Source organism: Falco cherrug, chromosome 5 (assembly GCF_023634085.1).
Source record: "Falco cherrug isolate bFalChe1 chromosome 5, bFalChe1.pri, whole genome shotgun sequence".
In the NCBI taxonomy this organism is placed as follows: domain Eukaryota; kingdom Metazoa; phylum Chordata; class Aves; order Falconiformes; family Falconidae; genus Falco; species Falco cherrug.
The window spans coordinates 35,248,541-35,269,663 of record NC_073701.1 but is presented as its reverse complement, the minus strand read 5'-3'; the positions used below and the strand labels follow the sequence as shown (position 1 = coordinate 35,269,663).

The following is a 21,123-nucleotide window of genomic DNA, read 5'->3' as shown; positions in this document are numbered from 1 at the left end:
GATTGCTGCTATGGGTTTAGGGAGTTCTTGACATCCTCACGCAACACTGCAGTGCCAGGAGAACTGCCAGCACTGGGAGAGTGCTGGTGTGCCCTGTATCCTGTGTCTCTTCTGGGAACAGAGAAACTGAGGCAAGGCCTGGGCTGCCAAACGTGCTCCACACAGGTTGCCAGCAGGGAAGCCCCTCTCCTCCAAGCTGAGTCCTCTGGTGGGTTGGCCTGCAGGGCTTTCAAGGAGCTCCCCGGCAGCACAGCAGCTGCTGGGTAGAGTTTGGCCCCAGGTTCACTGCAGGTAACAAAGGGCTCAGTTAGGGAGCCCAAGTCCTGGAACTGCTGCTTCTGACTTGCTCCCTCAAAGGCATGTGCCTCGCCATCCTCTGTGGAGGGGGAGGCTAGCTGTTAATTGAGGTACCTCAGCAAGCAGATGGGGCTGCCCAAGATGTCTTTAGTAGCTCTAACGTGGGGGTGAGCCCTGCATCCGAATACAGCTATGACATCAATCGCTAAAGCACGCGGAGCAAAAGCAGAGGGGGATGGGGTGCACTTCCTGAGTCGGTCATGGCTCAAGGCGGTGTGGTTAGGTCTTGCCTGTGCTACCAAAGCACAGTCAGCATGCTTGACCTGAGCCAGGGAAGCTGGATTTGAGTGATGGCATCAGAGCAGGACTCCAGCCAGCTACTTAATTTCTGGCAGCAGCTAGGGAGTCAGGTGAAGTTGTAAGAAACTGCAGGGCAGAGTTATGGGAAAGCCGGCTCGGGAGAAGGCTTCTTCCTGCCCCTGCCAACGCTGCAGAGGCTGGCTGGCACTAGGAACTCAAAACAGCTTGTCCTTTCTGATGCATGTGTTGGTTGGATTAAAGGTTAATCTGGATAGTACTTTTTTTTTCAAATAATCTGTTGCTATGCTGCCCCTCTGATCCATGCAGTGCAGCCAACTCTCCCGATCTGGTGACTTGAGAACAAGAACACTCATCTGCACCACAGGAGGTACCCCCCAGGCCCCTGCGATGGTAGGCAGCACCTGAAAGGGGAAACTGCACGGTGTGAGCAGCTAGGTGTTCTCCGAGAAGCATGAAGTGAAGAAATGCAGCATCTGTGGCCCCTACAGTGTCAAGTGCTGTCAGCAAGCTGGCCATCACCTCCTGTCTGTTCAGTGCCGCTTGTCTTCCCTGCTCTTGGTCATTCTCTTCACAGCATTTTGCTTGTTAAGTGACTGTTTTTGAAGCAAGGATGCAAGAAACCTGAGGGAGTTGTGTCATCACCCCAATCTAGTGGCAGCCTGGGTAGCTGGGCCTGCTTTGGGAACTCATAGGCTGGCCAAGGGATTTCTTAGCACCCCGGTGGTGTGGGCACTACGTGACACCCATGGGCCTTCTCCTCTCTCTCCTATGTCAAAAAGCTGGAGGGGTGGTTGTTGTGCCCACTGCTTGGGCCACACTGAGCCACCTGTAACGGCTGCACAGGGAAGCACATGGTCAGCTCTGAGGGGTCTGCCTTTGTCTTGTGTGCTTCAGAGCTGCAGCTGGCAAATCTCACCACGTTTTGATGCAGATAACCATAATGCCAAGGGTTCACTTTAAAACCTGTGCAGCGTTTGCTTGAAGGGCTGGGGTGTGCGCAGCTGCACCAGCTCCCAGTGTAGGCGAGGGAATGACCATTTCTTTACAGAAATCCACCACTCCTGACAGCGACCTCCCTGGAGCAAACAGCAACGGAGTCAGTTGATCAACCCTTGGAGTTGTTCTAATGGAAGTAAGTGCTGCTACTCCTGGCGAGTCACCAGTTTGCAAAAAATGAGCCCCGAGGCAACAACCAGCTTTGAGCAGGTGAGTTTCCCATTATCAAGTGCCATTTAAAAAATAAATAAAAATGGCCTTGCATCTGCTGCTCTCCTCCCATGCTCGTACACTGCTTGCCAGTGATTTTAGTGAGAAAGATCATCTTGTTCCCCCAAAGTTTACTGCTTACCTGCACTGGCTTCTCAGCTGTAGCAAGAAGTGCTATGGTATATCCTACGGCACCAGTCTTGCTGGCAGTGAGGCATCAAAAACATGTTTTATTTCAGTGTCTGTAGTGAACGATAGCTGTTCTGGGAGAGCCATCTTCCCAGGTTGCTGGGCGTTTGGTTGTTGGGTTTTTTTTTCCTGAAGTGTTTTACTGGGAATGTGAATGAAACAAAGGAAATAGCCAACAATACTCAGAACAGCTGGATATTCTGCTGCTATTTTGCTTTGTGAAAGTAAAAGTTAGATGAAAGAGCCTGGGACTGGGCAATACCTATACAATGGCTGCTTGCAGTGATTTGAGCAGTCGCTGTGGCTGGAAAGAAGGTCCTGCTGACAGGTGGAAGGAGAAAATAACTAGAAAGAGCACAGAGAACTGTCTGAAACGCTGCTGCCCCTTCTGGTCCATGGATCGGGGGTGCCTTGTGCCCCTGCCCCAGGGTGAGGTGTGCTGTTCTTGACCCATTCGTCTGCCTGGGGACAAGGCCATCAGTCACAGCTGCTGCACGTGTATTTGTGTATCTGTGTGAGGACCCTTCCTCCTTCTGATTTAGCAGTGCCTGCTTTTTAGGGTGGATGATATTGACGGTTAGAAGTTCAATTGTTTGACACTCAGCCACAAGTGTAAAAGCAGTTGTTTAAACAAAGCAAACAGTATCAAATACACTAATTTAAATGTGGATGGTGTTAATGAACACTCGATGTGCAAAGTTCAAAGCAGTTAAAAAAGTGAAAAACAAAGTGTGATGGGTGTGATCAGCTTGTTCTTTTGAAGTTGCCTTCAAAATATATATAATATTTTGAATTAAGAATTAAGATTTTTTTAAATGGTGTCTAGAAAGATAGGCCAGTCCAGAAGGACTTGTCCTATTCTAGATGAGTCTTGAATGATCTGTCTGGGGTTTTGTTCTCGGTTGGCCTGTGATAGTAAATACCTGAGAAAGGGCCTCTTAAAGCCTGTTCTCAAAGCAAGTGATATTGCCACTGATAATTCTGCATTTAGGTCAAGTTCGCTGTGGTTCAGTCCCTGACCACAGAAACACCTTGTTCTCCGAATTGTTCGCATCTCCTGAACCAGGGTCCATGTGACTGTCCATTTGCTGTCTCTGTCAGCATTCAGCAACCCCTCCACCCACGCCCCTTCAAATGAGACAAGGTGGTGGGGAACGCGTCCTCTCTTGAGTCACTTTTCCTCTGGTCAGACAGCTTGTGGTGGCTGCAACATTTCAGTTGCTAAGGTGAAAAAGAACAAAACACTATGACAGATCTTGCCTGAATCACAGGCAGCAAGGAAGACGCTTGTTCTCCTGCCTGCCTACCTTGATTTTGGGAAATCCATCCCTACTACTACTACTGATAAAGATAGCCATTTCCAGAATATCCTCCTCCTGGGTGAAACTCCTGAGCCAGAGGTAGAAAGGGGAGACGAATGCAAATAAAGAGTTAGCAAAGGCCACAGGGGCTGTGAGTGCTCCCTGCCAGGCTGGCTGAAGAGGTCACTGAGGGATGCCAGTGCCCTGCAGGTGGCTGGTGCAGTCAAGGTGGGCTGAGAAAGAGCAGCAAAAGCAAGTTGGCCATTGCCTACAACCCTCATCACAGCTCCCCCTTTTTCCAGAGGGTACCATTCTGGAATGCACCCCCTCCTCACCCTAAAATGGAGCTAAAGCAGGAGAGTATGCTGTTCTGCTGTGCCAGGTGGTATCTCCAGGCAATGAGGGACCCTGAGCTCCACACGAAGGCAGCTGCAGGGCTGCGAGCTTCCATTTTGAATCAGCGAATGATTTTTGACTGAGGCTTTTTTTTCTTTGTCTTTTTAGCACCTAGAAGAGAGTGTAAAGCACGCTGCGAATTAAATAGGATTTTGCAAGTAATGCTCAGGGCAGGGAATTCCTCTAAGTGACTTAACATTTTTCTATTTCATTTTTTTAAAGGTTTACGTAGCATGCTTGGCCCATTTACCTTGCGGTACCTTATACTGGCTCAAAAAATGAGGGCACATAAAAGTGCCAGCCAAAAGGGAAAAAAAAAAGGAAAAAAGGATTTAGTCACCTTTACCGCTGGTTTTTGCCTCAGTAGGTACTTCAAGGCTGCCTGCTTCCCCGCGTACCCCCCGGCGCCACCCCGCTGGCTGGAGGCGGACGGTGCGGGGAGACGGTGCATCTGCGTGTGCGGGAGGAGCGGAGGCTGCGCGGCCCCGCTGCCGCCATTGTTTTAAGTGAAATACAGGCCCCGCTCGGGCGGGAAGGGGCTGAGGCGGCCGAGAGGCAGCGCGGCACCACCGCCGTGCCCGGGGGCCGCCCGGCGCTGCCCACAGGACCCCTCGGAAGGGGCCGGGGCCGCGCCGCCGCCCTCGCACCCCCCGCCGGGCGGCCTCTTTAAGGGCCGGCGCCTGCGCGCGACCCCCTTCCCTTAGCAACCGCCCCCCCGCCCACACACGGGTGGGGGGAGGGTCACGCGCGGCCGCGGCGGGAGGGGGCGCGCGGGCGTGCGCGAGCCGGCGGCGGCACGAGGAGGGCGGGGCGGGTGGCAGGGGGCGGGGCGGGGCGGCGCGGGCGGGCGGGCGGGATTATTATGGGCTGTGGGCGCCGCCGCCGAGGAGCAAGATGGAGCTGTCTGCAGTGGGGGAGCGCGTCTTCGCCGCCGAGTCCATCATCAAGCGGCGCATCCGAAAGGTGAGGGGCCGACCGGCGCGGGGGTGGGGGGGCGGCCGCGGGACCGCCCCCCGGCTCCCCCCCGGTTCTCGCTGCCGCACTCTGGCCGCGCCGCTCGCCGGCCCGCCGGGCCCCCGCCTCACCCCCCACCCCCCCTCTCCCGTGTGTTGCAGGGGCGCATCGAGTACCTGGTGAAATGGAAAGGCTGGGCCATCAAGTGAGTGCATCCCGCCGCGGGGGGGCCGCGCCCCCGGTGGGGGCCGCCCCCGGGGCCGCGGGGTTTGTGGGCACGGGATGGGACGGGGCGGGGTGTGTGGTCCGTGCGGGCGGCTGTGGGGGGCTCTGGGCTCTGACGCCTTGGTTGTCTCTCCCGCCGCCGCGCCCGGCAGGTACAGCACCTGGGAGCCTGAGGAGAACATCCTGGACTCCCGCCTCATCGCCGCCTTCGAGCAGAAGTGAGTGTTCGCCACGCACCCTGGGCTGGGGGGGTGGCGGCGGGCCTGGCGTGGGGAGGGGGTGAGCGGGAAAGGGCATCCAGGCTCTTCTTTATTTATTTTTTATTTTCTAATATTTTTTTTTAAACTTGTATGCTTGTGTTTCGCCCTTTGGGAAAAGTTTTAACATCTCCACAAATTTGACTCCCTAAAGGGAACGAGAGCGTGAGCTGTATGGGCCCAAGAAGAGAGGACCTAAGCCTAAAACTTTTCTCCTGAAGGTAACTCTTATTTAAAGAACTTAGGCCTAGCCAAATGTCTCTCAAACCTCGCTGGTGCATGCCTTTGGAAGGACTGGGCTTTCAAATGACTTGTGCCTGCCGCCTACTCTGCAAACACTGGGACAGCCCGACAGGAAAGTGGGTGGGGGGCAGGGACGCAGGAGCATGCGAGGGGAAAGCGTGTGTGCATGCGACGGGTGCCCCAGCAGGACGGTCGGTACGCACGGATGTGCACGGTGAGGCTGCAGTCTCTTTCCAAGATCCTCTCTCTTTACGGCCTTCTGCTGCCGCAGTGGAGAGCTAGCCAGCCCTGCTCCTTCTTCCTTCAGCAGTCATTCCATCCAGCCTGTACCCTGCAACTTAGCAGCCTGCTGAGCAATCGGGCAGCTGTGCTGGGAATCCCGGGGCCGCTTGTGCTCCTCCGGTTGTGTTTCAGGATGTAGGTGCTCTACAGGAGTTTCACGAAGGGTTCATGTTTTGATCTGTAAACTGCAGGCTTGTTTTGCACTTCTTTTTTGGGGGGTGGGGAGAGTGTTTCACCACTGCGTAGGATAGCAGCCAAAGTTTCTAGTTCCCCTCTGATAGACCCAGTGGCTCTGCAAGGTGTTGTAGCATCTCTCCTTGCTCACAGTGAAGAACGACGAAGGTAGTCCCTAGTGCACACACCACATGCACACACACCCCACCCCCCACCCTGGTTTTTTGCTTTCTTCTTTTAATTAAGAAATCTGGTACCTTGTAGAAACAGCATACTTTTGTGTGATTAAGACAAATGAGTGAGTTCACAGCTTCCCCGGTCTTGATCTGGTATAAAGCCCTGGAACAGCCAGGGCAGACCCTGTGGTAAGGCATCACTATCACTAAGTCATCCTATGGCTTTGGGCAAGTTATTTAGCCTTTGTGCATGTTTCCCCATCTGTGAAACAGGTTAATACTTTCCTTTGCCTGACAGTGGTAGGAGCTTTACTCAAGTTAGCGCAGCACTTTAACTGTATGAGCACTGGAAAGAGTGGTGAGGGTCAGGGTGTCACCTCTGCTTTAAAAGGACATAAAGAAGCACACAGATGAAATGCAGGAACAGGCGTATTCTGATGCCCCAAGTAGAACCCAGGGGCCTGTGGTAATCCTCGGAAAGGCCTTGCGATGGAACTGTCCTCCCTCGTTGCTTGTTTTTCTGCTAACAGTTTTCTGTATCTGCAGACTGAGAACTACAAACATAACTGATATGTACTACCTCTTACACTTTATTCAGGGAAACTAGACTAGTTGGTTTTTCTCTTTCTGGCAGTCATGCATTAAATGAAACCCTTGTGTTTAGGTTTCCAACAATGCAGGGGAACGCTTAAAGGGAAACCACCAGCTTAAAATAGTTCTCTGCTTGAATTGAAAAATACTGGTATTTGTAACACCTGACATTTTTCAGAGTGGTAAATAAGTGTTTGTGCTGTGCTTTTAATGTTACTGTGTGTAATTGGTGTCTTTTTGATTTGCAATGTGACATGGCAAAATCCATTGCAAATTTTTCACTTGCTTAAAAAAACAAAACCAACCCCCAAACTCAAAAATAAAGCCCATTCATTCCTTCACTTCTCCCCTTGCCCTTTAACCCCCCCCCCCCCCCCCCAACTTGGAACCTGAGTAATTCAACAGCATCCTTTGAATCACATCCCTGACACATTTCTGTGGCGCATCTTCCTTCTGCCAGCTTCTCAAATGCTGCTGAAAACCTGTGGGTTTGCAGAGCTGGCTTGGTATGTTGTAGAAGGTGAATCGCGATAGGGAGTGAAATGGGCTCTCCTGAAAGCTGGTGCCACATTGTGGGAGAGGCTGGCAGGGCAGAGTGCTACCACTGCTGCTTGGTTTGCTGCTCTGGGAAACGGAGCTGGTGAAACTGTTAGTGCTCCGACTTGCCATTTTTCTGTGACTTCGAATCCTACCCTAAAAATAACACCCCAGGCTAGGCAGCAAGAAGTAACTCTATCTCAGCTAGCCCTATCTGAACTTGTTTGAGCTCTGTTCAGGCAAACCACTAGCAGTGCAACTGTGACTAGAAACATGACAGAGACCAGCATGATAGTTTGTGTTGTGTGCATCTCTGTCATTTTTTTTCTGACCTGCTAAAGACGTGCATTTGACCTCTGCTAGACCTGCAGCACTGGTGCTGCTGCGGGAGGGGTGGGATATAGTTCTGCCTTGTGCATCGCTAACGATGTTTTCAGTTCTTTCAGCTGCAGAATCTCTTGCCAGTGAGAATTTCAGCAGCAGGGAAGAAATTTGATTCTTGCATCCCAGAGGGAGTCTTTGGAGTTGGCAGTTAGAACAATATTCTTTTTGATCTGTTAACTGAACAGATTAGGCCTGGATGCAACGATGTTTAAGCAGGAGTCTGGCCTAGGACTGCTTTGGTAGACTAGTCTGCCCTTGACTTGGTGGCTTGCTGGGATTTTTCTTGTGTATCAGTGCTTAAACTTAGGTTTCAGAGTCTCCAGTAAGGCATCGAAATAAGTGTTCTGATACACCGCTCAGTCCCCTGGCTTGTGTGGGTGTTCCAGTTTGCAGCTGGGGCTACGTTTATCCTGGGATTAGTTCTGAAAAGCTGCAGATAGGCACCCAGGGGGATTTGCAGAAAGCATTCCAGCAGGTTAGTGGCCCACGCCTTTGGAAAAGCTTTGAAAAGCTGCATCTTCGGCCACCTGCTGCCTTTATAAGCCAGGCTGCTGTAGCTGAGAGCTGTCTAACACTTGCCCTTTCGATCAGACCACAAAGGGAAATTACAGTCTGGGCTTTGTAATATTGCTATCAAGATGGCCGGTATTGAAAGTGACCCCTGCAAACTTCAACTGAAAAGTTTTGGGCAGGAAACGGGTCTTTATCCTCTGCATACTAGGGGCAAACTTTCCCACAGCTGAGATCAAGCTTGGCGGGAGGTTGTAATTCTTGGGAGGCTGCTGGTATGCTGCAAGCTTTGTGCTGAGTGTTCAGGAAGCAGAGTCCTTGGTCTGAAATGGGCAGCGCTGTACATAAGGCTCTTACCTTGCCACTTAAGTGTCTGGCAGGAGTCATCCTCGAGGACAGGCCCTTCAGCTGTTAGACAGAGACCTAGCGTTTGCTATAGTGATCTTCCTCTTTCCCCTGCACCGTTTGCTCTTTTTATTTTGCTTTTCTCGCAGCACTCCGCTGTGTGGAATGCAAAACTCGCCAACTAATCTAATAAAGTCTAGCAAGTGCTATTAAGAGACAGAGCCTGGTCTGCAAGCTCAGTGGGTGGCTAGCAAAGACCCCCTGGTCAGGGTGGCTGTAAATACTAAGGTGAAAAGGTTGGAGAAGGTTAGTGGGAAGAAAGAGGTAAAGGAGAACCAGGGGGGCAGCAGGAAGCAGAGGGGGAGAAGGGGGTGAGCAGCATGGTGCTCTGTCATTTTGCCCTTCCTTGAACTCTAAAGTTGGAGTTGGGTTTCTTTTGATGTCCTCCCCGTTCATAAATTATCCCTGAGCGGTTTGAAAACAGACTGTTCCCCATCCAGTAGGGAAACTAGTTTATGGCAGTGTTGCTTGGGAGAACTGTGCTATGAACTGGCTTGCTGTTGCCTTGTCACTTGGAAGACCGCAGAAGAAAGAGGGTGATAAAAAGGCAGAATGGCAGCCAAAAAGGGGAAAGAAGAGCTCTTGCGAATGCTGTTTGGACTAAGGACTGTGGGAATGCAGGTGGAGAATAAAAAGCGAAGCAGAGCCAGTAATTTATGAGAGAGTAGCACTACTATGGTGCAGCAGCACTACTGGAAATTACTTGATTTTGAAATAATTAAGTAGAAATTCGTAGCCCTACAAGGTCCTTTTTTTGTCTTTTTTTTTTTTTTTTTCTTCCGGATTGCGGAGATTTTGATACAAATCAGGTAAGAGAGGCTTTTCTAAGCACGTGTCCGTGTACGTGCTTGTGTGCCTCAGTGCGTTAAGGGAATGAATGAACAAATATGCTTGCTGGGCCTCAAGGGACAGTTATTCAGAAATAGTAGGGAACAGGGGAGATATACTTGTTCCCATGGGCAGTGAGGGAGAGCTGTACAAGCTAAATAAAGGTGATACATATCCCAAAAGGGAAGAGGGGGAAGGGAAGCAATTGGCTTGTTCTCGTGACAGAGCACTGCAGCAAGCCTCCAGAAGCTGCAACCTGATGTAGGCTGAGCTGTAAGCAGGGTGAATTACTTTGTATACATGCTGAGTACCTCTTTAGCAGTGAGCAAATCTTGCAGGTGAAAACAGCAAAATCCAGAGAGGTGGTTTCCATTTGGAAAACTTCTGAGTTAAGTAGCAAACTGTGGTGATGCAGCTGAAAGGACTAAATGGGTTTGTTTTTCAAAGACCTTATACGGCTCATGAGTGTGGTTAAATAACGGATCCGTAGCAGGGAGATGTGCATTTCTAACGGATAAAACTGAACACAGAGTCTTCTCCAAACCAGAGGTGGCAAGTTACTTGGTGTGAAGTTGGAAGCAGGAGAAGGAGAGCCCAGGAAATGTGCTGTCCTTTGCAGGGAAGAGACTTGAGTTTGTATAGTTGATGCCTGAGTAAACCTGATCCTGTAGTAGGAATACTGAGCTTTGCAAGTGAGAGGGCTTTGGGGGCTGGCCTTAGATAAAGCACCTGATACTGTTTTTCTTGAAACCTTACCTGGAAAAACAAGCTCAAAGTAAGCTGAATATTTTGCATATTGCTCTTCGGAACTTGCATTGAAGACTGTCACTGGGGATAGCAGTGTAGTACCAGGGGAGGACTGTTGGCTCCCAGCTTACCCTCTATTTTAATAATCTGGCCAAGGAGATCAATGCTGCTTGTCTACCTGGAGACTACTGAAACTGCAATTTAGTAAATGCAGAGAGCTGAAACATCTTCAGCCTTGAGGAAGTGCCCCAGATGTGACTGGAAATGCAGACATGTAGCAAGTGAAGGAGACCCAGTATCTGGCATACCGGAGAAGCCCTAGCCGTGGACCAGAGCTCTGTGCTAGCTGCTGTATAAGCACAAAACCAAGACAGGTGTCTGTCAAAAAGGGACAGGAGCCAATTCATGTGCATAGGCTGAGAAAGTAAAATCAGCAGGATTATGGAAGTGGCCAGGCAGTGACCATCCCAGCACTATTGCTTTTCTTTTAATGTCGTTGATGGGAAGCTTTGCTGAGGAACTTTGGGGTGTATAAGGCAACTGTGGATGTTTGTGACTGCTTCCCCCAGGCTTGGGGGAGGCTGCCTTCTTTCTCATGGGTGATCTGAGCAGTGTGGCACGGGAGGGGCAGAACTCCTCACTCTGAGGCATGATTACAGGGTAGGGAATTAATCTAGAATGTGCAGTGTTGGCAGCAGGAGAGGCCCTGAAGGATGCCTGTGTCTCTCTGCTGAAGCTGTGGATCAAGGATTTTTACTGCACATCTGTCTGTACCCTCTGCCTGGCTTCCCTGTCCTGCGTTTTGGAACGGGACGTAGTGTTGCAGTTTGCTCTCAGCTGAGCAGCGGTAAATTGGCAGGAAGCCCAAAGCACAAGAGCAGCAATGCTGGGAAGGCTGGCTATGATGGGGCAGGGGAGGGAAAGGAATAATAAAGTCATTAATCCAGGCTGTGCTAGTATGTAATGGCAGAAAACAAACTGTAGCTTGTCCTGGTGTCTTGCCATCTGCTTCAGAGGGACCTGTGAAGAGAGGGAGCAAGCGCAGCCCTAGATGTGCATCTGTCTGTGCTTGTGGTCTCCTGGCAGGGTCTGCAGGCGGGTCTCGAAGTAGTGCTTCATTGGGATGGGGAGAGTTGATACATGGTGCAGGGAGTTTGTGTGGTGCTGCTGGTGTGCTCCAGCCCGTAGGATGCCTGGGACAGAAACTGTATGTAACCATTTTCTGAACAGTCTGAGGCATGGAGTAACATGTGAGGCTGAGCAATGAGAAACTAGCTGGACACTGGGATGCTTCCTGCTGCAGCGTGACATGTTGGGGTTTGTCTTTGCTGGGGACACTTCCCTATAGCTAGGTGAAACAGCCCTGTACAGCCCAGGCTTAGTGTGCGGAGTGGCTGTGCTTGCCTTGGCAGTCGTGTTAGTCATCTGTGTTTCTTTGTCAGTTGGCTAATACAAAGTCTAGATTCCCTGGTTCAGATGAGCTTTTGGTCTATCTTTCCACATACAGCCAGGGAAGGAGGCTTCGTTTTTGCGGTCCTTTTAAAGCCAGTGTACCAGTAGTACTGAAGAGCAGCACGATCATCTGGCATTAGCCAGAGAGGAATGAAATGTCTTCACGTCTCTGTTCTGTGCTAGTTCAGGATCTTCTGCGGTTCCCATGGGGATCTCTGTGGGAGAAGAGGGGCACTGGGTAACAGCAAAACTCTGGGGATGTAGAGCCAGGGGGTTGAGCTTATTGTGCAAGAGCTGGCCTGGGCCCCTCGCTTAGATATGTTAGATCCCTGCCTTTACACGCACACTTTTTTTCCTCAGGCGTTTCTCTGGTAGGAGGCGCAGCCTGCAGGGTGACAAAGGAGATGGTGTTGGAATGCTTAAGCTCTTAGCTGGCAAGAAGCCATCCCGATCTTGGCGTGTACTAGGGGGCAACACGGGATGGAAAAGTTGGGGAGGAAAAGCAGCCGTCTTCTAGCCCTGCAGTTCTTGTTGTGCCCAGCAGGTGGGGGAAGCTGCTCACTAGATGGGCCGGCAGAGGGGCTCGCCTGTCGCCTCCAGGCCTGGGTGACTTGTGCCTGTAAACCACTGCTGAGGAAGGAATAAGGACGGGGGTTTGTTTGGGCAGGGAGTAGGGTGCAGGTGAGAGGCTGTGCTCTACGAGCAGCTTCCTCTGACAAGGTATTATTTAAGAATACACTAGGGTTTTGTGCCCATAGAGTCTTCAGGTCAGACTGCCTCAACTTACCAATGAAACTGTTGTTCCTGCTGCCAGAAAATGCTCCTGTTCCTGGTGCATGAACCAGGACAGGTTTTGGCACTATCTCCAAGCACCAGAAGAGTTTAAAACTCTTGTTCCTCTGCCCTGGTTCTCGGGCAGGGCTGGCACCAAGCAGTTGAACCAGTGCTGTTTCTGCTGTGTTCCAGTAGTAGGTTTCAAACAAGCGTGGTGTTCAAAAGGACAAGGCAGTCTCTTCTTTGGAGATGCAGCTAAACTTGAATTCCAGCTGACTTAGTCTCTGGCTTTAAACACTGGACCTTGCTTCCACAGCAGAGTAAGGATAAACAACTTGCTTGTGGTTTTTAGTTAAAATTAAGCTTCAAATCTCCACATTTCTTGTGTTTAGCTAAGAAAGTTCCATTAGACCACCCTCACCCACCTCCATTTGTGCTCCTTAAGACCCCCTTCTACCATGCTTTCCAGAGCAGTTGAGTCTGGTTGCGGGAGGGGAAGAGCAAACTGGATGCATTACTCTTCCTGTCTGCTTTGTCTTGCTCTCATTTTGTAGAGGACCTGATGCAGTCCCCTGTCTGGGGACTAGTATGTAATTTTGGATGCTAACCCAACACTAACAGCCCCAGTACCTAGGAGGATGCTTGGTTGGCCAACGGTGGAGGGTTGTGCGCTTCGGCTGATAATGATGACTGAGGTGGGCCTTGGAAGCCATTAACTGTAACCCTGGAAGATGGCTGGAGGGTGGCAGTTTCCTCCTGGGGAAAGCACCTGTCAGCAGGGCCACAGCCTTGGGAGTAATTAGCTGCCCAAAAAGGACATAGACAGTGCCCTGTGCTCGTATGGGGGCTGTGCCATAGCTATCAGTAGTATATCACGTGTACGTGTGCTTGTCATTAATGTGGGTATAAATGTGACACAGCATTGCTGGTAAGCACTTGTCCTGAGGTGAGCAATGCCTGACTTAAGATATGGCTGCGTCTAGGCTGCCTCTCTGACCCTGTTTTTTTTCTCTCTCCCCACCACCGCAGGCTCGGGCCCAAGCGGAGGCCCTCCACATTGGGGATGTACACTTTTCTGTCAAGCCTGGTTCTAGCACCTCCTCTCCCAAGCTCCACTCCAGTGCTGCAGTGCATCGGCTCAAGAAAGACATCCGGCGATGCCACCGCATGTCCCGGCGCCCCCTGCCCCGTCCAGACCCCCAGAACAGCGGGAGTGTGGGTGGTGGGGCTGGCATCCGTCCTCCCGTCTCACCCTTCTCGGAGACCGTCCGCATCATCAATCGTAAGGTGAAACCCCGCGAGCCAAAGCGCAGTCGCATCATCCTCAACCTCAAAGTCATTGACAAAGGTGGGAAGCCAGCCAATGGGGCCGGGGGCCTTGCTCGGCCCAAGATCCCGTCCCGAAATCGTGTCATTGGCAAGAGCAAAAAGTTCAGCGAAAGCGTTCTCCGCACCCAGATCCGCCACATGAAGTTCGGCGCCTTTTCACTCTACAATAAGCCGTCCGCTGCACCTGCCCCCTCTCTGGAGGGCAAAGGGGAGGCTGAAGGCTCCCAGGCAGCCTCCTGTGGGCTCATTATGGGCTCCACCCCCTATGATGCCCCCAGTTCCAGTTCCTCTGGGTGCCCATCACCTGCCCCCCACTCCTCTTCTGACCCAGATGATTCACCTCCAAAGCTGCTTCCTGAGACCCTCAGCCCAGCCATCCCCGACTGGCGTGAGTCAGAGGTCCTCGACCTCTCGATCCCACCAGAGTCAGCTGCCACCAGCAAGCGCTCTCCCCCAGGAGGGTGCAGTGGAGGGCAGACGCCCTCCTTGTCGCTCTCCTCTTCTGACCCGGAGCAGGAGGCTGGCGACTGGCGTCCTGAGATGTCCCCTTGCTCTAACGTGGTGGTCACAGATGTCACCAGCAACCTTCTCACTGTCACCATCAAGGAGTTCTGCAATGCGGAGGATTTTGAGAAGGTGGCGGCAGGTGGCGGTGGAGGAAGCAGCAAGTGAGCAGCTGGGTCCCCCTGCTCCAGGGGTGTGGGGGGAGCTCTACCTGCGAGAAGTCATGGTGCGAATGGCTGTCCTTAGTTCTCTCCTTCTCCCCTTGGCTGTCCCTCTTGCCCTCACTGCCACTCTTCCTCCTCCTTTCCCTCTGCCCACTCCTGCTTGCCTAGAGGCTGGAGTGTGTCAGTGGAGGGGAGTGGGGGCACCCACCGTTCCTGGGTGTCGCTGCTACTGGGAGGAGGCTGGGAGGGTTGTGGTGGGGCTGGGCAGTGGTTGGTTGTCCTTGAATGTGGTGTTGTCCAACAGGCGGCGGAGCCTTTGGGAATGAGGGATGGGTGAGCGTGTCTGTGTGCCTGTGGGGGTGGTGGGGAAGGTGCTCTTCCTCCTCCTCCCCCTTCTGTCTTTGATGAAAACTGAAGAGGAGCTCCAGACCCTTGAGGGGAGCATGTAAGAGGATTGAAGCCCTCGCCCACATCCTCCAAGCCTTCTCCCACAATGTGCATGCAGTCTCTTCCATTCTTGTGTTTCCCCCTTGCCATGACTCCGATCCTGTCATCCCTCCCCTTCTTGGCCTGGATCTGCCCTGTCCTCTGCTGTCCTCATGGCAGCTGCAGATCCAGATGCCCCTAGAGCAAGGGGGAGAGGGGCAGGTAACGTGTGCTTGAGACAAAGCTGGGGTGGTGTGGGGTGCCCCATGCAGCATACGCCCTATATTGGCTTCCCCTTTCCTTTGACTATTGGTGCTACCTTGGCAGTTGTATGGGCGCTTTCAGGTGTCCTGGTCCCTCCTCTTCCCCTGCATCTTCCAACTTGTTCAGCTCTGCAGGGGGAAGGAAAGAAAAGGGGAATCTGCTTCTGGCCCAGATCTTCCTCCTGGTGTTCATCAATTGCACTTGCTTGAGGGTGAGGGCATGAAATGCCCTTCCCTGCCCTTTCTGTGGTGGAAGTGGAAGTGGGCTGTGTGTCCATCCTTTAATTTGGGGGAAGATACGCTGACAGCGTGTTGCTGCCCCAGCCGGGTGAGGCTGGTCTCATGCCCTGCGTGTAAGCTTCCCTGATCCCGTTTGCTTCCCCCCACTCCCTCAGAAGGAGGGAGGGAGGGATGCTAAGGTGGGTCATTTGCTCTTCTTGCTTCCTTTTGTCTTTCCTGCTCTCCTTCCCTGTGGTTGATGGCCTAGAAGAGGGTTCCCCTCTGTCTTTTCATCATCTGAAACAGCCCTTACAACTGTCAACCAAAGGTGCTAATAAGAAATAACTGTCTCTCTCACATCGTATGCATGTACGCTGGATCTCTTCCCCCAGAGCTCCTGTGAGCTGATACAGAAATTCCTTCTCTTTGCCCCTAGCAAGTAGGAGCAAGCAAGGCTACGCTTGCTGTTGCTCCCTCTTTCCCTGACCACTCTTGTTCACATGCAAAATAAGCTCTCTTTTGCATGCCGCTTCTGGCTTGCTCTGTTTCTGTGTGGGTCCTAAGCTTCCCAGTGAGATGCCATTCCTTTGCTCTCCCTTCTCCCCCTACTTGCACAGGACCCAGCCTGTAGGGGCAAGGAAAAGAGGTGCTGATCAATCTGTGGGAGAGCCTCACCCTCTCAGCCCTGTCCCTGGTATTCAGGATGGGGCAAAGGGGTGTCACTTCTACATAACATGCTGCAGAGGTGAAAAGGGTGGAAAAAATTCCCCGTATCAGGGCATACCTACTTGCAGACCTGCCCTGTGTGGGAGAACATGAGTGGAATCAGCCCCTCTGGTGCTTCTGCATGAGGGTGCTCAGGAGCTTCCAGCTCCAAGGAGTGCTCTCACGTGGAGTAGTGATTTTGTGGTTGCAGTGGTCTGAGGGTAGAAGGGAGGCGGTTTGTGGGAGAGAGGTAATATTTGTCTGCCCAAGAGGCGTCATTGGGGTGGTGGAGGAATAGACCAGCTTCTGACCTTAATTAGGGCTTCTGTGCCCAGAGCTTGTCTTTTCCCTGCCTCCAGTGCCTGGGTTGGTGTAATAAAATCTGCTACCCTCCCTAAAAGTCTTGCCTCACAGTGGGTGGCATTCAGAGCCGTGGGGCACTGCGAATTCGCACTAGTTGTGGTGGAGTGTCTGTGCAGACAGTTCGAGGGGGATTCCAGGTGCTGTTAGCACCACCCTTTGTACACCTCTTTCTTTCCTTGGTTAAAGACCTTAGTGGACTCCTTGGGGATGCAGTTGCATTAACAGCTGAAGCTAGGGGCAGGGAGAAAGAGACTTCCCTGATCCATTCACCAGGCTAAGGCTTCCTATAACTTGTTGGACTTGTGTGTGTCTATATTGATACTTGCCTGTATTTTTCGTGTCTCTTTTTTTTTTTTTTTTTTTTTTTTTGGCATCTTTCCTGTGCCTGGCACACCCGGGGATCCCTTATTTTAGCATAGCCTATCCATTTGACTGCAGCTTCAAAGGTGAGCAGTTTGTAGGCATAGGGAACAGCTCTTTCTTAGGGAAATAGTGAGGAGATTGTCTTCTTCCACCCCTGCCCCCCCTTCTCAACAAGAACTATTCTGTGGCTGTGAGATAAGAGGAGCTTTTGTGGGGTGAATGCAAACTGGCCAGTCACTTTAGGTTGTTAAGTTACTGTTTGGTGTGTATGTGGCGATGTGTTTTGTTTTGTGGTGTCGAGGTTCTGCAAAAAAAAAATAATGATGCGTTTAAGTGGGAGATAAAAGGGAACTTTAATAGGAAACTCTTGATGTGTTTTGGCCAAGATGTGTTTGCTTGGCAGAATTCTTTTCCCCAGTGTCTCTTGTATGGTGTTCTTTGGGGGCAGGGGGCAGGAATTGTTTAATCGAAGGGGTTTTGCCTTTCTCCAGAGTGACAAGCAAGGGGACTGTCTGTGAAGAGCAAAACAGTGGGTCATTGTAGGGATACTCCATGAGGACCTTCTTTCTGTGGTGAGGAGATGAGGGGACTTGTTGCAGCAGAGGAACTCATGCAGTAGAACTTTGTGGAGGAAGAAAGGAGTATGATCCGGCTTGCAGACACAGCTCAACTGCTTGTGTGACAAATCTCTCCCTGGGTGGGTCACCAGGTGGGAACCAAACCCTGAACCTCTTGGATCCAAATTGAGGATCCTGTGCTGTTTTGAGTTAGAGGTTTGCTAACTTGAATGCAGCAGCAGCCTCAAGTCCCCTCAGGTGGATGAGCCGCTTGAGGCTGACTAACCTACCTTCGTATTCACGTGGGTTACACTCCTCCTTCTGAATTTTTTGCCCTTGCTTCTTAATGGAGATGGGAAAGAAGATCCACCCATGCCCTTTGAAAAGGGCGTGGGATTGAGGGAGGAGTTTATTTGAAAGTATCCCCTTCCCTTCCCTGTAACTCCTAGAAAAAAGAAAAAAAAACAAAACAAAAAACAGGGAAATATTCTCTGTGTCTGTGCCATGTTTGTTCTCTTGTTGTCGTGTTTTTAGAGGAGATTTTATGATGGAGTGGAAAAAGTGAAATGATTAGTTTTGCATAAAAAAAGAAAAGTTTAAAAAAAATTTCTACAGGGAGAGAGCGAGAGAGAGTTTAAAAATGAATAATAAATGCAGTGATTGCACAAACTAGTGGTATTAGATGGTCCTTAGAGAAAAGAGTATTTTGTAGTATCGAAGCATGTGTGTCTGGGATGTTGTTTGGCTTGGTTGAACTGGAGGCAAAGGCATTCTGGGACTAAGCAGCGATCTCTGAGCTGAAAAGGCAAGTTGCATGTTGGAGGAACCCTGTCTACAAACCCTTCCCGTCCTTGCCTCCCAAGTGTTGGAGTGAGTTCCCTTCCCTCCCATACCTCTCCTGTGAGCTAAGGTGGAGTCTCTTAAGTGGTTTTTTGGCCGAGTGGCCCTCAGAAATGGCTGGTCATGTTCTGCTAGAATGTGGATCAGGCCACCCACATGAAAACAGTTGACTTAACTTTGCATGCACAGCAAGCTGCTAAGGTTTGGGGTTGGTGTGTACCTTTCCTGCCAAGTCACTGTCTCTTCTCTTTTCCCTCCCCCATATCCAAGCAGGATTAAACGTGGTGGGCTTATCTCCTGGGAAGCAGACATGCCTCCCCTCTGTAGGGTCTCTTAGCTTCTTCCAGCAACAGGTGGGGGGTGGCATTTTTCCATATAAGATTCACCACATCAGGACAGAGAACAGAGTCCCATCTGTATGCAGTCTGCCATCCTGGCGGTAGCCGGATCTTCAGAGGCAGGTGGGAGAACTGCCTTGTGTGCTGTGAAGGTTGTGCTGAGCAATGTGTACCCCCTCCTCAAGGCCAGCAACTGCTGGAGGTTTTGGGGTGGGGGGGAGGGAGAGGAACACCCCAACAGGCCTGAGTAGGGCTGCTGCCTTCTATTCCAGCTTCCTGCAGCGTGGCAGGGAAGAGTTGCTCAAACATTTCTTCAAAGCAAGGAGGCAGCTCTTGTGTGCTTGCTTCCCCATCCAAGATGTCTCCGCTGGGCATTCATCTGGTGCATGGGAGTGACTGCAGGGAAGAGGGAAGCCACCAGATGTTGGTGTCTGAACAGAAGGTGGCAGGCAGGGGACGCTAGGACAGCTTTTCCTGTCTGGACTTCTCTGGTGCCCTTGGCTTTGCAGTGGCAGGTGACAGATGTCTCAATGCCTCCCATAGCCTGGGCTGCTCTTGGGAACTTCTTCTCTCTCTGCCCATCGAGCTCTGTCAGTGCTTCCCACGGCCTTCAGCTTGGAGTGGCAGCCTCCTCTCTTGTGCTCTCTTTTTCTCCTCGGTGAGCAGAGTGGGACTGGGGGGGTGTGAAGCTAATGAGATGCAAGCTCCTTTTGGCATGGAAAACAGAGAAATAGCGTGGTAAGCAGGCTCAGCTGTGGTAAGCCACTGCTTAATTTCTGTTTTCAAAAAGGAAAGAGAGCTTTTCTCTGCATCTCCCCTTACTGAAGTTCCCAGGGAGATTTTTATGAAATAAACAAAAGAAAAAGAAAAAAAAAAAAACACAACCAACCCCACCCACAATCCTGCTTTTAACCAGGTGGGAGCTGTCTCTGAGCTGAGTCTTCCTAGGGATTTCAGTCCCTTTCCCAGCCCCTCTTTGTAGAGGAGGTTTTGGCAGCTCCTAGTGTTCGGGGATGATCACCTTCCTGGGGACCTCCTGGCAGAAAGAGGCTGCCATGCTGAAGGATGGTGCTCCAAGACCCCCGTGCTTCTGCCTACCCCAGGTTGTGGCATGAGTGGGGCTGCTTGGGAGAGCAGGTCCTTCTTCCCTCGGAGGTGTAACAAACCTGGAGTGCGTGTCTAGCTAAGTGCTTTTTTTCCTCTTGCCTCCTTCCCCACTTTCTGACAAGACCTTTTCCTCCTTGCCTGGCGCATCCTTTTACTCCAATGTCGCTTGCTTTTGCTGCATTTTTCAATCGCCCAATAATCGTGCAAGAGCTGGGATCTTATTTACTTTTTATATATAAATATGAAACAAACCTTTTCCCCTCCCCTTTTCCCCCCTGTCTCACCCACCACCTTGTGTGTAGCCTTCCTGAACTCTGCTCTGAAGGCAGTGTGCTGTAGAAGATTAATTTGGGGCCAGGGATTTGGTGCCTCTTGGGTTCTGTTCCTTCTTGGTTTGCCATGGCCTTTGTGCCAGTTGTGTTGCTGCCCCGTGCCTCAGTCTCCCTTGTGTGAAGGGGGTGGGGGGTGGAGGGGACCATCCTGCTGAGGGTGCTGGCAGCCTGACTCCCACGACATTTGCATGGAGCCAGAGGAGTGCCGAGTATCGCTTTAGAAATCCCCCTCTCCATGCTTCCTTCCCTAGGTAACACCAGGAGGTACCTTCGTTTCATCAATGCTTTGGGGTTGAGCAAATAAGTGGCTTTATTTTTTCTTCTATTTTTTAGGTCCTTCCCCAGAGTGCAATGTGTGTAGTTTCTTTTTGAGGGTGTAGGTGGGAGATGTTGGAGTCTTATCTCCATCCTCATCTTTGCCCTTCCGTTCTCTACTTCTCTCCTTTTGATGTGCCCTGTGTCAGGCTAATGTGGCTAGTAGTGGGGTTTGCACCCTTCTCTGTGCAGGGTCAGCAGCCTCGGCACCAGCAGCTTTGCATGTGTTCTGCATCTGAGGTACCCTGTTGTCCCACCTGCCTCATTTGTATGGATATCACAAGGCCCTGAGCTCTTCTTTCTTCCTTTCCTTCTGGGAAAAATTTCTCCTTCTTGGAATAAAGGGAGGTTTAGGCAGCGTGCCCTTCCTGTGGTGGTGGGCTGCCTCTGGCAGTTCTTCTGTCCCTTCAAGCTTCTCTGTGGTGGTAAACAAAACGTCTCCAGGACGGTCCAAAAGCACAGTCCCTGGGGTGAGAGTCACTCCACCTCAGGTGAAGGCTGTGCTTTGAGCCCTCTCCCTCCAGGTGTCCATCCAAGAGCACAGGCAGAGATGGTGCTGGGGGGTGGACCGGTGGGGATGCCCTCTGCGCCCGGGCTGAGCGGAGCTGGGAGGTGGGCAGCAAGCAGCGTGCTGCTGCATAGGGAAGCAGTAAGGCGGCAGAAGGGCCGCTAGATGCGGACATGGTGATGCCAGCTCCAGCAGCGACTCAGAAAGTACACCTGGCAGGGACGAAGGGCCAGGACAAGCAGCTGAAGGGTTAATTGCCATTGCAGGGCTGGTTCTTGACTTTGTTCAGCTGAGCACTTAAAGCTTGCACTAAGCCGAAGGAGTGTGGCTGGGTGTGTCAAAGCACTTTGTGGGACTTTGGGGTCTTGTAGGACTAGTGGGCTCTTCTGTGCTCCTGAGCAGCTCCCTGGCTGCGCCCCGCTATCCAGGGGTGCCGATGGGTTCCCTCTGGGCAGGGCAGCATGTAGGTGGTTCGTTAGCTGTGTTGGAGGGAGCCTGCTGCTTCCAGCTCCCCACCTGCAAAGGGGGACGTAGTCTTAGG

General features: G+C 51.6%; 1 protein-coding gene across 2 annotated transcripts; it reads left to right on the top strand.

Annotated features, from left to right (window-relative positions):
- The first annotated feature begins 4,581 nt into the window (after positions 1–4,581).
- On the top strand, positions 4,582–19,208 carry CBX6 (chromobox 6). 2 transcript variants are annotated; one of them, XM_055711710.1, is made up of 5 exons: positions 4,582–4,673; positions 4,826–4,869; positions 5,042–5,107; positions 5,301–5,367; positions 13,333–19,208. In XM_055711710.1, exons 1-5 carry the CDS (start codon positions 4,605–4,607, stop codon positions 14,248–14,250), a joined length of 1,164 nt encoding a protein of 387 aa, XP_055567685.1. In that variant the 5' UTR covers positions 4,582–4,604; the 3' UTR covers positions 14,251–19,208. The 2 variants fall into 2 exon arrangements, with proteins under 2 accessions (XP_055567685.1, XP_055567684.1); XM_055711709.1 differs by having other exon boundaries at positions 13,279–19,208.
- The last annotated feature ends 1,915 nt before the right edge of the window (positions 19,209–21,123 follow it).

Bases quoted from the DNA above. Each gene is read 5' to 3' on its own strand.
- CBX6 (XM_055711709.1), top strand. From the start codon at position 4,605: ATGGAGCTGTCTGCAGTGGGGGAGCGCGTCTTCGCCGCCGAGTCCATC. The intron at 4,674-4,825 runs GTGAGGGGCCGA...CGTGTGTTGCAG, and splicing joins TCAAGCGGCGCATCCGAAAG to GGGCGCATCGAGTACCTGGT. The intron at 5,368-13,278 runs GTAACTCTTATT...CCACCACCGCAG, and splicing joins CTAAAACTTTTCTCCTGAAG to GCTCGGGCCCAAGCGGAGGC.